Source organism: Onychomys torridus, chromosome 16 (assembly GCF_903995425.1).
Source record: "Onychomys torridus chromosome 16, mOncTor1.1, whole genome shotgun sequence".
Taxonomy (NCBI): Eukaryota; Metazoa; Chordata; class Mammalia; order Rodentia; family Cricetidae; genus Onychomys; species Onychomys torridus.
In genome coordinates, this window is record NC_050458.1 from 41,738,868 (window position 1) to 41,753,966 (window position 15,099).

Here is a 15,099-nt window from a genome sequence, read left to right on the forward strand (position 1 = left end):
GCGCATGCGCGTTGCCTGCGCGCTCGCGCGGTCGGCTGGGCATCAGAGACGTCTGCGGCGAAACCCAGAGGAGATCGCTGCCGGGGACATGTGGCGGCCGGTGAGGACCCCGCCCCCGCACGCCCTGGGCCCGGGCCCTGACTCTGTGCTCTCCGCACCCCTGCGTTGGGTCTAATTCGGTACCCCGAGGTCCTGGACCCAGCCCAGGCCGGTCCCTACCCATCGACCCCAAAGGTCCTGGGCCTCCCTTTGCTCCCCAGATCCCCCTTGGGAAGATTCAGCATCACTTAACCCTCTCCCTCCTGCGCTTATCCGCAGCACATCCCACCGGGTCTCCAGGGGAAGCTGCTCTGTTTCCTCTACTTGCTTCTGGGGAGGGAGACACCCCTTGACATCCGCTGGATTAGGCTGGATTAGGCTTCCTGGCTTCCTTGGCCCCCTGTTCTGGCCTTGGAGATGTCCTCGCCTATCCCTGTCCTTGGAGTATGGCCTCTTCTGCAATTGTATTGTTTTTAAACTTGGACGTCTCCGAGGTTGTTTTTCTAGAACATCTGGCCTTGCAGGTTATGCTGATAGGCACAGAGTTGGGTTAACTTTTGGCTTGCAGTGAGCTGCCCTGCTGTGGGTGTGCTTTCTGATGGAGTCTTGTCAACTGGTACTGGTCTTTAACACAGTCCTTTACAATTGCAAAAGTTCTCCATATAACTTAACACTGGGTCCTCCAGACAGCCCCAGGGAAAGGCAAGTTTTGTTTTGTTTTGTTTTGTTTTTTGAGACAGAGTTTCTCTTTGTATTCCTGGGTCCTGGAACTAGCTCTGTAGACCAGGCTGGCCTCGAACTCACAGAGATCTTCCAGCCTGTGCTGGGATTAAAGACGTGCTCCACCACTGTGGGACTGGAAAGGCAAATTTTAACATCTGGTTAGGAGCTGCTGCCCAGTAGAGTTGAGTCCTGTTGCGGGATGGTATTCCTTGTAACATCCACTCCCTTTAGCTCAAATTTCCAGTCTGTTCGTTCCCAGATTTGGGAAATGTTCTGTGCCTTGATTTCCCTTCCTGTTGAGGTTCACTGGGCCATCTATCCTGTTAAACTTCTTAGTCTGGTCACCTTTTTGAAGAGCCCTGGCCGGAGGCTTGACAGTCACTTCATGCTACGTGCAGTCTGGCTTCTATGGACATCAGTCATCTGCTAACCCGCTGAGTTTGGCTGTAGGCTTCTCCTTAGAGCATGATGAGTTTCGCTGCTTCATGCAGTCATTGGAGAAGAACTCTGAATGTTTCTGCAGACAGATTGTCCACACATTCCCTCTAAAAAGCATGAGAACGACCAGGTGTGGGGGCACAGTACTTGGGAGACAGAGGCAGGAAGATTTCTGAGTTCAAGGCCATTCTGATCTACACCGTGAGTTCCAAGCCAGCCAGAACCATATCGTGTGACCCTGTTTTAAAAAAACAAAACAAAACAAAACAAAAACCAATTAAACAGCAACATGAGAATCAGGTACAGGGAGCCTATGGCACTCTGTCCAAACTAGAAGGGGTGAAGTGGCCCGTTGTAGACCATCATCACCACAGGCTGGTGAGTACGGACCTAGTCTCGTGGTGGAAGAGAATGCACTGACAGCAGTGTGGTGCCTGTGTTCTGAGCTGCCGCCCCCAGCAGAGCTGTGGGCATCACAGGGACCTGGAGAGGAGGGTCATGGCAGACAGAGACCTAAGACTCTGGGATCACTTCAAGAATAAAGGTTTTTTTTGTTTGTTTGCTTTTTTTGTTTTTTGTTTTTCGAGACAGGGTTTCTCTGTGTAGCTTTGTGCCTGTCCTGGAACTCACTCTGTAGACCAGGCTGGCCTCGAACTCACAGAGATCCTCCTGCCTCTGCCTCCTGAGTGCTGGGATTACAGGCGTGTGTGTGTCCCGTCCCCCCCCCCCCCCCCCCCCGCCACCGCTGCCACCCGGCAAGGCTAAATTTTTTATTTTTCCCACTACTGTTTATATAGCGTGCTGCAGGCAGAGCTTGAGCAAACAGTGTCTTTCACCCGCTTATCGGAGTCTTCCTTCTGCACTTCCCTGCCCCTGTGGCCTTGTTTTGCCCCAGAGGACACTCCTCCGTGGCCTTAGCTCCTTCCTGCCTGCAGTTTTCCCCACAGCCACGGGGCTGCTGCATGTGGGTCAGGGTTTGGGCTTGACAAAGGAACTGCAGACCATCTGGACCACAACACTGGGTGGTTTTTGTTTGGGGTTTGTTTGGATTTTGGCAGGTCTGGCTGTAGGTTTAACACACACACACACACACACACACACACACACACACACACACACCCATGCCTTTTGGGGCCTAAGATTCGTTCTCATTTGATGGGGATTTCAGAAGATAGCTTAATGGGTGCTGGGTAGCCTATCCTAGAAGGATGCAGGCATGTGAGTAACCCTCAGAGGTGGTGGGTAGTAGCTCGGGAGTTTTCAGCACGGGGCTTTATTTACTTGACATCATGACTGGCATCTCCCACCTGATCTGCCACCCGACTGTGACCTTTTGTTGTAGATAAGGCCTGGTGGGTAGAGGGGCATTACAGGTGCCTCCTAAAAGAATCTTTGGTCTGCATCCTGAGTGGGGAAGGTTAAGAGGCAACCAGAGCCCTTCAATTGCAGTGCTAATTCCTAAGAAGTTATTGGGGGAGTTGCGGGGGTGGGGGGGGGGGGGGGGTGGAGGCGCCCCTGACCTTGCCTGCAAGGGCAGTTTGCACCATGCTGGCAATGGGGGAGAAGGCAGTGTGCTCCAACCAGTCCTTCCTCACCAGAGCCCTGACAGTGGTGGTCATTGGGAGCTGGAGCCTCCCAGATAGTCAACAGCAGCATGAACCTTTAGTAACTTACCTGGGAGTTCTAAGTGTCCATCTCCCCAGCCTTTTAGAGATAAGAGGTGTGACATCCCTTCTGGGCATACTGGGTGAACTGACCTGGCCAGCCTTGTCCCCTCTGCACTATGCCTTCAATAGGAGGTTGCCATCTAGACACTGTAAGTGTCCCTACATCACCAGAAAACCCAAGGTGCCACTGACAGCTGGTGCTTGGCTGAGGCAGGACAGCCCTCTTTGGAGATGGGTGATCCTGAGACACTTCTGAATCTCCCGGAAGGACCTTTTCTACATGGAAGTTTGGGGTCATGAACAATGAGCTCTCTCAGCTTGGAGCTCTGGGCTGCTCCTTTAAGTCAGCAAGGGGCCATATATAGGCCCTTCCTACTCAGCCTTGGTGTAAGACTGGGGCTTCATGCTGGCTTCAGCCTGGGACTCTGGACAGGTTTTTTGTGAGCCTAAGCTCTGTCCAGCACAGAGGACTTCCGTGTGCGAGATTTCCCGGCTTCTGTTGCCTTGGGTAATGTGTATAGCCTGCCTTACTCTTTCAGCTTCCGGTCTGTTGGCTAGAGGGTTTGTGCATCCTCTTGTGAGAAATAAGTCTCAAGGAGTCGAAGCCTGTCTGCTTTAGTCATTCCATGCTTCTCTGTTCTCAGCAGTGACAAGCCTGATTCAGTGGCCCCCTTGAAATCTCAGCCAGCGCTCTCCTGCCTTTTTGCCCCAGCTAGTGAAAGAGTCTTTCTGAATTCTCAGGGCGGAACCCATCTGCCTGTGTTGGAAATGGTCTAATTTCCGTACTGAGAGAAGTCAACTGGGTCCCCCCCCCCATTTAAAAACAGTGGGGCCGGGTGGTGGTAGTGAATGCCTTTATTTCCATCACTCAGGAGGCAGAGCCAGGCAGATCTCTGAGTTCGAGGACAGCCTGGTCTACAGAGCAAGTTCAGGACAGACTCCAAAGCTACACAGAGAAGCCCTGTCTTGAAAAAACAAAACAAAAAGAAAAAAGAAAAAGAAAAGCAGTGGGTGGGGGCTGGAGAGATGGCTTAGCAGTTAAGAGCACTGGCTGCTCTTCCAGAGGACCAAGGTTCAGTTCCCAGCAACCACATGATATAGCTCACAACAGGCTATAGCGGGATCTGATCCCCTTTTCTGGCTTAAAGTTGTACATGCAGATAGAACACCCATATACATGAAATAAATATGTCTTTTTAAAAAAAAAGAAAGAAAAGAAAAGCAGTGGTGTTGAGGGGGTGGAGTGTGTGTGTGTGTGTGTGTGTGTGTGTGTGTGTGTGTGTGTGTGTGTGTTGGCACAGGCCTTTAATCCCAGCACTCAGGAGGTAGAGGCAGGTGGATCTCTGAATTCAAGTCCAACCTGGTCTACAAAGCTAGTTCAAGGATAGATAGGCAGGCAGGGCTACACAGAGAAACTCTGTTTTGAAAAAAAAAAAAAAAAGAAGAGGAGGAAGAGAGAAAAGCAGTGGGAAGCTGAAACTCAACAAACAGTCCAATCTGGAAAGTAGAATGGGGACTCCATCTGTGTTAGATGGAGACAGCTGAGGACACTGGGGACCAGCTCAGAACTGGCACGGGGCCAGAGCTTTGGAGTGCCATGAAGGGAAATCCTTGATCCCAGCGTGGCCTTGGTGCCTGCCTGCTGGACACACATTCATAGTGTTTGGTATGCTGGGCAATGCTCCAAGGGTTTGTAAATCATTTCTGTGAGCTTAACTCACTTTTTTTTTTTTTTTTTTGAGACAGGATTTCTCTGTGTAGCCCTGGCTGTCCTGGATCTCACTCTGTAGACCAGGCTGGCCTCGAACTCACAGAGATCCACCTGCCTCTGCCTCCCGAGTGCTGGGATTACAGGAGTGTGCCACCATCACTCGGCTCTCACTTTTATTATGCAGTGATTCGTACTTTTCAAAGCAAGAAACCGAGGCTTATTGAGGAAAATGAACTCGGTTGGCATAGATAAGTGCTAGGGCCAGGATCTTCTCCAGAGTCACCAGGGGCTTCATTTGCTCTGCTGATGTGAATAGCATCTCTAGTCTTTACTTTCCTGGTCCCTAAAAACGCCTTTTCCCATGACAACCCAGGCTATAGTGAGACCCTCTCTCAACAAAACAAAACAAAAAACCCTAAAAAGCACAATTTCCCCAAGTCAGATCGTAGTAAGAGTCTCTAGCTGATGGCAGATATCCCGGGCACAGAATCATCTCAGATTAGGAGCCCTGCCCTAAAATAGCGGTCTCATTTGCAGAATACTACCTCCTATCCTGGGATGTTGTTATTATGGAAAATCTTTTGTAACTTTCCCCTCTCTTGTGCTACTGGATAATGAACCAGGTCTTGTGCATACTACCTCTTTTTTACTTTTTTTATTTTGTTTTGTTTTGTTTGTTTTGGTTTTTCGAAACAGTTTCTCTGTGAAGTTTTGGAGCCTTTCCTAGAACTCTGTAGCCCAGTGCTGGGATTAAAGGCGTGTGCCACCATCACCCGGCCCCTTTTTTACTTTTATTTTGAGTCAGGGTTTCTTGTATACACCAGGCTGGCCTCAAACTCACTGCGTAGCTCAGACTGGCCCTCAAATGTTAGTGATTCTCTTTCCTCAGCCCACTAGGTATTAGGATTACAGGTGACTGCTACCATGCCCAGATGTTTATTTTGGCACAGGCATGTACATATTCGCTGAGTACAGGGACTGTTTCCTCCTGTGTGCATAACGTGCAATGCTCCGATCAGCAGTTAGCGTCTACTGCCTCATAGTTGAGTCATTGAAAAGCATTTAACATTGGAGATCAAATATTCAATATATATATATATATATATATATATATATATATATATATATATATATTTAACTGTTCGGATACCTACTGACTGAATCTACTAATGCCAGAAATCCATGGAGTCTGTTTAAAGGGCAAATAATTAATTAAGGGGAAAAACTCACTGTACAGAACAGAATTGACACCAGTGATGATAAAATTAAAAAATCAAATAAATAAATAAATGAATTACCTTCCTACTTGAAATTTTTTTGTTGTTGTTGGCCCACTTGGAAGTAAGTCACAGATGTTTTATTTTATTTTATTTTTGGTTTTTTGAGAAAAGGTTTCTCTGTATAGCTTTAGAGCCTGTCCTGGAACTAGCTCTGTAGTCCAGGCTGGCCTCGAACTCACATAGATCTGACTGTCTCTGCCTCCTGAGTGCTGAATTAAAGGTGTGCACCACTGCCACCCCGAGATATTTATTTAAAACTTAATTTAAAAAAAATTTTCAGGGGTCGGGGATTTAGCTCAGTGGTAGAGCGCTTGCCTAGCAAGCACAAGGCCCCGGGTTTGGACCTCAGATCCGACCAAAAAAAAAAAAAAAATTGTTTTTTTGAGACAGAATTTCTTTGTGTATCCCTGGCCAGAAGTCCTGGAACTAGCCTAGGCTGGCCTTGAACTCAGAGATTCTTCTGTCTCTGTCTCCCAGTGCTCAATGCTGGGATTAAAGGCATGCTCCACTGCAAACTTGCTATTGTTTGTTTTTGAGATAGAGACTCACTGTGTGGCCCTGGTTGTCCTGGAACTCCTCTGTGGACCAGGCAGGCTTTGAACTCACAGAGATCCGCCTGCCTCTGTCTTCTGAGTGCTGGGATTAAAGGTGTGCGCCACCACTGTCCAACCTTTGTATCTTTTTCAAAAATGTTTTATAGCCAGGTGTGGTGATTCACACTTTTTTTTTTTTAAGATTTATTATTTTTTAAGACGTTTTCATTGATTATTTTTTAAATTTTGTGTAGGTGTTTATGTGTTTGCATGCAGGTATGTACACATGAGTGCTAGCATCCAAGTAGGCCAGAAGCCTGGGGTACCCTGGAGCTGGAGGTTCATCAGTTATGAGCTGCCCCCCAGGTGCTGAGAACTAAGCTCCGTCCCTCTGGAAGAGCAGGAAGTGCTCTTAACCCCTGAGCCATCTCTCCAGGCCCAGCCCTCTTGTTGAAGCAGGGTCTCAGTGTATAATAACCCTGGCCACCTTGAACTTGCTCTGCAGACCAGAGATAAACCCGGCTCTTCTCAGGTGCTAGGATTAAAGGTGTGAACTACCATGGCCAGCCCATAATAATGAATTTCATTCTAACATTTTCATGCACATGTGTGATGTATCTTAATTGTATTCTCCTATTATTCTCTCTTCCCACTCTGGATGATCCCCTTCTTTCTAGCTCGCCCACTTTCCACTTTCATGGTGTGTGTGTGTGTGTGTGTGTGTGTGTGTGTGTGTGTGTGTGTGTATGTGTGTGTGTGTCCCAGTGAATTTCATTATAGTCAGGAGCATGGGGCACTGCTTAAGAGGAGCATGGGCACCTTACCAGTGGCTTACTGCTGAGTCCCTCTCTTCTCCATGATGGGCTATTGATGGGTCCAGTCTTACGCAAGTCTTACCAAGGTAACCATAGCTGCTTTGTGTTCAAGACTGCAATAGCGCCGGCGGCGGCGGTGGTGGCGCACGCCTTTAATCCCAGCACTCGGGAGGCAGAGCCAGGCGGATCTCTGTGAGTTCAAGGCCAGCCTGGTCTCCAGAGGGAGATCCAGGACAGGCACCAGAGCTACACAGAGAAACCCTGTCTTGAAAAACAAAACAACAACAAAAAGATTGCAGTAGCCATGACATGCCCAGGGAAGCGCATTTCAGAGCATTCCGCCCCATCCTCAGGCTCTTCTGTCTCCCCCATGGTGTTCCTGAGCTTTGGAAGGGGTGATGCAGATGTCCCACTGAAGGCCGAGGACCGTCACTTGCTAATTTCAGCACTTTGACTGGTTCAGGGTCTCTGCAGTTATTGCCGCCCACTGCAGCAAGAAGCTCTCTGACCAGCGTGATAGTAGCACTGCTGTGTAGACAGATACATAACAATTTAGAAGACCACTGGAGGGGCACATCATGTCCACTTAGCAAACAGCAACCGCCACTTCCTCACGGGGCCCGTGACTTCCCCAGATCTCCAGTTTCAGCTCTCCTGGAATCTTCGTGCTTTCAGAACAAGGTCCAACACAAACGCCACTTCTGTGAGACCACCCTCTTAAAATGTGGTGGGTGGGCATTGCTAACACTTCTCCCATGGTGTGGCCCACTTCCTCTGGCCACCGGTTAGTGGTGTCAGCACCAAGAAATAGCGAATGACAGGTTAAGGGTGCCACCACAAAAGAGATGTCGGCCGTGGTCACAGATAAGCCAGGTCCCGAAGAGTTTTCTTCCCTCAGAGAGGAGGCGTTTTCAGGAATGTCTTTCCGCTCCTGCCTTCAGCTCTTCATCCAGTAGACAGCCTGGGTCTTTATTGCTCAGACTGGTGTCTAGGCAGCATCCTGCCTGGAGCCCTGGAAGCTCAGACAGCCCTTCCTGAGCGAGAGTTTGGGGATGCATTGTTTGGCGTGGCTCTGCTGCAGGCTTACGGAGGTGCCGGGTAGCACCCGAGGCATGGGCTGTGTCCCTGTGCCCGTGCCTCTGCCCAGCCTTGCCACCTGCCCTCTTCCCAGATGCGACTGTGCCACTTCCACTCCACCCTGCTGCAGACCAGACAGAAGCCCTGGCCGTGCCCTGCCATATTCTTCAGGAGAAACTTCAAGAGCCCACTGGCCAGGTAATGAGATCCCTGCAGCCAAAGGTGGGCCCCCTTCCCAGGCACAGAGACAACTTCATGATCACAAAGATGGGGAGGCCCACCCCGCACCCCCAAACAGGATGCATTTGTATCTGTGGCATCTTGGAACCTGAGACCACAGGGTTCCTGCCCTCTGATCGGTCACGCTCAGAAACATGTACTCTCCATAAGAACTTTGTGATGAGCACACACTGACAAACCAGGAGGACTACAGATGGAGGTGCCCAGTCCATCAGATACACAGGGGTCATTTAGACATGGAGAGTGGGATTGCCTCCATGGGGCGTCAAGCAAGGTGTGAGAACAGCCAGAAGAGGTGCGGTGGTTCATGGCCCTATGAGCAAGGAGGAAGGCTGTCCTTTTTCCTTTTCTTCTCTCCGTCCCTCCCTCCCTCTCTTCCTTGTTTGTTTGGTTGTTGTTGTTGGTTTTTGAGACGGTTTCTTTTTGTAGCTTTGCGCCTGTCCTGGATCTCACTCTGTAGACCAGGCTGGCCTCGAACTCACAAAGATCCACCTGGCTCAGCCTCCCGAGTGCTGGGATTACAGGCGTGCACCATCACCGCCTTACCCTTGTTTGTTGTCTAGACAGAGTTTCTCTGTGTATCATCCCTGGCTGTCCTGGCACTCTCTCTGTAGACCAGACTGGCCTCAGACTCACAGAGATCCACCTGCCTCAGCTTTCTGAGTGCTGGGATTAAAGGTGTGCGCCACCACTGCCTGGCTGGAAGGCTCTTTCTTTTCGTGTACCATGGCACAGAGAGGAGGCCGTGTGTGACATGGATGATGTTCCTGCCGCTGCTGTATTCAGCACATGTGGATGTTTGCCATCTTGGGCAGTATGGGACTCTATCCTGTTCTTGCTTCAAGTTCTTGCTCAGTTTGGTTTGTGCTGACTTTAGCACTACCAAGTCTCACTTTCCATTAGAATCTCTTGCACTGTCATAATGGGGATCGAGATGGTGGGCCATTCTGTAGACTACAGATCTGTACTGACCTGCCCAATGAGGCAGCCGAAGAAGGCCACCTCCTCCAGCATCTGGCATTTGTGCTATTGTGGAGCCTAGGAAAAGGGCCTTGAATGTGTTGGGCCTTGAATGTGTTGGGTGTCCTCTGGTGGCCACATGGTCCCAGTAGACAGGACTTAGAGTTGGCTCTGCTCAAGCGGGAAAGAGGGGGGCTGAGGCCCCAGCTCCCTCGTGAAGGAGCAGCGCTCCAGGACGTGCCCATGTCTCCTCAGGACCTCAAGAACCAGGCTGCTGTGGAGGAGGGCGCTCTCTGTCACTATAGTGGGGGTGCCCTTGCTCCTCGGTGCCCGCTATTTCATGGCAGAGGCGCAGGAGAAGAGGAAGATACGACTTGGAATAGATGGTATTGGGCGCTTTGGCAGGTAGGTGGGCTGCGCCAGACCTGGTATAGTTTGGGTGGGATGGCCTTCTCCACATTCCTCTCCTCCAGACTTGGGGTTCCTCTCAGACTTTGCGGTTAACATGCAGCATGTAGACGGGAAGGTGACAGTGTCTCCACAGACGTTAGCAGATCAGCCATAGCCTGGAGGGCAAGGGCTTCAGCCCTGGACATAGAGAGGCTACTCTATTCTACTCACCCGATCATCCAAGGAGACCTAGTGGTCCAGACATGGAGACTTGGGCCTGGGTGGGATGGCCTCCTCACTCCTAGCACAGTGCCAAAGGCTTTTTACAAAGCTCCTTCCCCTCCCAGGATGGGAATTCCTGCAGCTGCTGCCAGCCTCCTTGGCTTTGTTACTGAGAGAAGCTTCCTATCGTGAATGGCTCCGAACTGTAGAGCTCAGGCTGCCATGGTGCAGGGTGTCATCTAACTCCCCGAGTTCAGGACTGCCCCTCCAGGAGCTGGTGCTGTCTCCTCCGGGACGGCATTTCACATCAAGTGTCCTGAAGCTCAGCCGTGGCACACACCTTTAATCCCAGCTCTCGGGAGGTAGAGGCGGGCGGATCTGTGAGTTCGAGGCCAGTCTGGTCTGCAGGACAGCCAGGGCTACTCAGGGAAACCCTGTCTGAAGAAAAAAAAAATGTCACTGAGATTTACTCCAGTTAGTCCTTGGGCATGTCTGTGTGTGGTTGGATAGCTGTTTCTAGCCTTGGCCCCCCACACCTGTCCTGGTTGGTTTTGTGGCGCTCTGAGGCATCCCCGTTGACAGACTGAACAGGGTCTCCTGTGTTCTGTGGGCCCGGACGTCCCATAGCCCTGGGACTGAACTGGGGAGAACAGAACCTCATACCCTTACTCTGTTCCTGCTGCTAGCACCTCACTGTGCAGGGCCCTGGCAACTGCCCTGTGCAGCCCACCCTGACCAGTGGGAAACAGGCTTCACAGATCACTCCTAGGGGCCAAGTCGGGCTGTAGCCAGGTGCTGGGGGGACATCCAAACATTGATTTTCCTGGATCTGCAGGCTCTCTGCATCTCCCAGCCCCTCATTTCATTTTTAAACTTTTTTTTTTTTTCTAGACAGGGTTTCTCTGTGTAGCTTTGGCTGTCCTGTAACTAGCTGTGTAGACCAGGCTGGCCTCAAACTCACAGAGATCTGCCTGCCTCTGCCTCCCAAGTGCTGGAACTAAAGGCGTGGGCCACCACCGCCTGGCTGAAGTTATTCTAAATATCTGAAAATAGCTGAGTATGGTGGCTCACACCTTTAATCCTAGCTCTTGCGAGGCAGAGCAATCAGATTTCTTATGTTTGATGCCAGCCTGCTCTACATAGTGAGCTTCAGACCAGTCAGAGCTGTGTGCTAAAACCTGTCTCAAAACAAACAAAACAGTAAGAGCTGGCCAGGGGTGTCACCTCCTTTAATCCCAGCACTAAAGGAGGCAGAGGCAGGCGGATCTCTGTGAGTTCGAGGCCAGCCTAGTTTACAGAGCAAGATCCAGGACAAGCTCCAAAGCTACACAGAGAAACTCTGTCTCAAAAAAGAAACAAAGTTTCCTTTCTACCTTTTACAAACTCATTGGTTCTCACCACCCTGGACTTGGAGATACCTATTGTACGCAGGCTGTTCCCTGGGTTTGTTTGGTTGCAGACTGCTCCAGATTGGACTCACCAGAGTTCCTTCAACCTGGTTTTTGTTGCCCCTTCCAAGCCTTTTCATCTCTGTTTTGTCTGTTTTTCTCATGTCTACAGGTAGATTTCATCATTAGCCTTTCCACGACCTTCAACCCCACACCCCTTTTTTGGAGTTTTTGGCCCTTCCTGGCAGTAGTAACACACCGCTGCCATTATCCTGGGACATTATACTCCGGGCTCACACTGGTCTTCCCTTGCCCAGCTTCGGAGTCAGCTTTTCTCTTAGGGGCTGGTACCCTGCAGTGGAGATGAGGGCTGGGGCTGTGCTGTATGTACATGCACACTTCTTACAGTGACCTGCTGAGATCTAGCCTTGGACAGCAGACTCGAGCTCAGAGAGACACCCCTATCCCACTCACAATCTTGTCTCTTGTGCTGACATTCCCAGCCCCCAGTCCTTCCCTTAAAACACTAAAAGGCTTTAGATCTGCATTGCCCAGGGAAGGACATTGTTCCCTGGAGTGTGAGGGCGCTCGGAGCTCAGCGACGTCTCTAGCACTCTCTGTACTGCAGGCTGCTGCTCGCCTTTGGGTACTGCTGGAGGAGAGGGGAGAGCTGGCAGGTGTGGAGTTGAGCAGGTTCAGGGCAGGAGCTTACCTTTTATGCTTCCATAGATGCTTAAGGAAGGGGAATCCAGAGAGGGCCCTTTATGTCGGCCCAGAGACATGCCACCTTTTTAGTTATGGGCCTTCCTGTGGTGCGACAGCCAGAATGGGACCCTGTTGAGGCCACCCAAAGGGACCTGGCTTGGTGTCCTCCCACCTTGAATATTTGCCCTCCTTCCCTCAGCTGGAGCCCTAAGTTCTCCTCCATCCTAGTCCACAGAGGAGTGGGTAACCTAGCTTCTCTGGATTTTTTATTTTTTTACATTTGTTTATTTATTGTATGTGTGTGGGAATGCACCATGGTATACATGTGGAGGTCAGAGGACAAATTTTGGGAGCTGGTTCGCCATGTGGGTTCTGGGGATCGGGCTCTGGTCAACAAGCTTGGTAGCAAATGCCTTTGCCTCTTGAGCCATCCCATGAGCCCTTTTAATTAATTATATATATATATATATATATATATATATATATATATATATATACACACACACACACACTTTATATGTATACATATATGTGCATACACACACACACTTTATATGTATACATATATGTGCATACACACACACACACACACACACAGTGCTCTATCTGCATGTATGCCTCTACCCCAGAAGAAGGCAAAAGATCCCACTGTAGATGGTTGTGAGCCACCTTGTGGTTGCTGGGAACTGAACCCAGGTCCTCTGGAAGAACAGCCTGAGCCATCTTTCCAGCACTTCCTTCTCTATTTTTTTGTTTGTTCTTTGGGTTTTTTTGTTCTTGTTTTTCCAGACAGGGTTTCTCTGTGTAGCTTTGGTGCCTGTCCTGGATCTCGCTCTGTAGACCAGGCTGGCCTTGAACTCACAGAGATCCGCCTGGCTCTGCCTCCCGAGTGCTGGGATTAAAGGCGTGCGCCACCACCGCCTGACTCCTCTGCTTCTTAAAGAACTCTTGTCTTCCTCTCTTTTGCAAGTGACCCTCCAGGGACCATGATGCTGTCATGGCCAACACTGCTTCCTCTGCCCACATCCTCATCCCTCTCCCCACTGGAACTTAGCGGTCTGTGCCTGAGTGGTATTCCGTGAGCTCATAAGGACCCAAGTTACTAGAGGCTGACTTTAGGCACAGGGGTTAATGGGTAAGGCCAGACTTTGGGCTTAGGGCAGGACCCCCAGGAACTAACACACTCCCAGCCTGCCTGGGGCTGAAGTTGCTTCTGCCTGCAGGTCTGTGAAGGTTGGTCTGCTCATTTCCTTGGACTACTGGTGGTGCACAAATGTTGTCCTCCGGGGAGTGGAAGAGGTTTGTCCTCATATCCTGAGCAGGGAGGGGGACACTGGTGGTATGGGGTGCTGGGGGGACCTAGGAGTGGCCACCTGTCCCCAGCCTTTCCTCCATGCCTGTGGTCAGAACAGCCCGGGGTATGTGGAGGTGATGTCCGCATGTCACCAGCGTGCGGCTGACGCCCTGGTGGCAGGAGCCATCCGTAACGGGGGCCTCTATGTGAAACTGGGCCAAGGGCTGTGCTCCTTCAACCACCTGCTCCCACCTGAGTACATCCAGACTTTGCGCGTGCTGGAGGACAAGGCTCTTACTCGGGGCTTCAGGGAGGTGAGTCCAGCAGATGGGGAGGAAAGAGGGAGCTGCCTCAGCAGCCCTGCAGTGACTCCAAGCACATTCTTGCCAGGTGGACAATTTGTTCCTTGAAGACTTCCAGGCACTTCCTAATGAACTCTTCCGGGAGTTTGACTATGAGCCGATGGCTGCTGCCAGCCTGGCTCAGGTGCACCGTGCCAAGCTCCATGATGGCACTGATGTGGCTGTAAAGGTATCTATGCTGCTGCACACTAGATGGATCCCGGGCCAGTGGTGAGCCTGGATTTCAGTGTACCCTGGCCTACTGCAGGTACAGTACATTGACCTACGTGACCGCTTTGATGGAGATGTGCACACACTGGAACTCCTGCTGGACCTCGTGGAGCTCATGCACCCCACCTTCGGCTTCAGCTGGGTCCTACAGGTAGTGCCACCCATAGCAGGTGGGGGAGGGGCCGCTGGTGGTAAAGTCTAAACCCAGGTGTGACTGACCCGCCTGCCCACATATGTATGACCTCTAGGATCTGAAGGGGACACTGGCCCAGGAGCTGGACTTCGAGAATGAGGGCCGAAATGCTGAGCGCTGTGCTCAGGAGCTAAAGCACTTCCGTTACATTGTTGTCCCTCGGGTGCACTGGGACAAGTCCAGCAAGGTGAGCTGGGTAGAGCTTTCCCCGAGGGTGGGGCAAGGCACGCATGCGCGGCTGCTGAGCTCACTCAGCCTCTTGCTCTCCCAGCGGGTGCTGACAGCTGACTTCTGTGATGGCTGTAAAGTGAATGACATGGAGGCCATCAAGAGGCAGGGGCTGGCAGTGCAGGACGTGAGTACCATGTGCTGGGGCAAGACCGTGGGTGCTGGGCAACGGCGGTTGCCATGTATTCCTTATGTTCTCCCTAGGTAGCGAAGAAGCTGATCCAGGCTTTTGCTGAACAGATATTCTACACTGGCTTCATTCACTCTGACCCCCACCCTGGCAATGGTAGGAAAGCCCCCAGGGTGGGGGTCAGAGGGGTGGCTTGAGCTGACATGCTGTGTTCCTAGTTCTGGTGCGGAAAGGTCCAGATGGGAAAGCAGAGCTGGTGCTCCTGGACCACGGGCTCTACCAGTTCCTGGATGAGAAGTAAGCTGGGGCCAGGCTTGGGGGGGGGGGGGGGGGCTTCCTTGGGCCCTCTTCCCGCAGCTTGGCGCTCAGTCAGGCCTTCCTGCAGGGACCGGTCCTCCCTGTGCCAGCTGTGGCGGGCCATCATCCTGAGGGACGATGCTGCAATGAAGACCCATGCAGCTGCACTTGGGGTACAAGGTAAGGGTGCGTATTTG

The 15,099-nt window shown here is 51.2% G+C and overlaps 1 protein-coding gene across 1 annotated transcript in view; it reads left to right on the forward strand.

Moving 5' to 3' along the window:
• Adck5 (aarF domain containing kinase 5) overlaps positions 1 to 15,099 on the forward strand; it is a 15,948-nt gene continuing 849 nt past the window's right edge. Inside the window, exons 1-12 of the mRNA XM_036208517.1 lie at positions 1 to 100; positions 8,378 to 8,481; positions 9,739 to 9,888; positions 13,412 to 13,487; positions 13,596 to 13,796; positions 13,873 to 14,013; positions 14,092 to 14,205; positions 14,303 to 14,434; positions 14,519 to 14,602; positions 14,680 to 14,761; positions 14,824 to 14,902; positions 14,991 to 15,082. Coding sequence (XP_036064410.1) covers positions 5 to 100; positions 8,378 to 8,481; positions 9,739 to 9,888; positions 13,412 to 13,487; positions 13,596 to 13,796; positions 13,873 to 14,013; positions 14,092 to 14,205; positions 14,303 to 14,434; positions 14,519 to 14,602; positions 14,680 to 14,761; positions 14,824 to 14,902; positions 14,991 to 15,082 — 1,351 coding nt within the window. The 5' untranslated portion in view covers positions 1 to 4. The remainder of the gene's footprint in view (positions 101 to 8,377; positions 8,482 to 9,738; positions 9,889 to 13,411; positions 13,488 to 13,595; positions 13,797 to 13,872; positions 14,014 to 14,091; positions 14,206 to 14,302; positions 14,435 to 14,518; positions 14,603 to 14,679; positions 14,762 to 14,823; positions 14,903 to 14,990; positions 15,083 to 15,099) is intronic.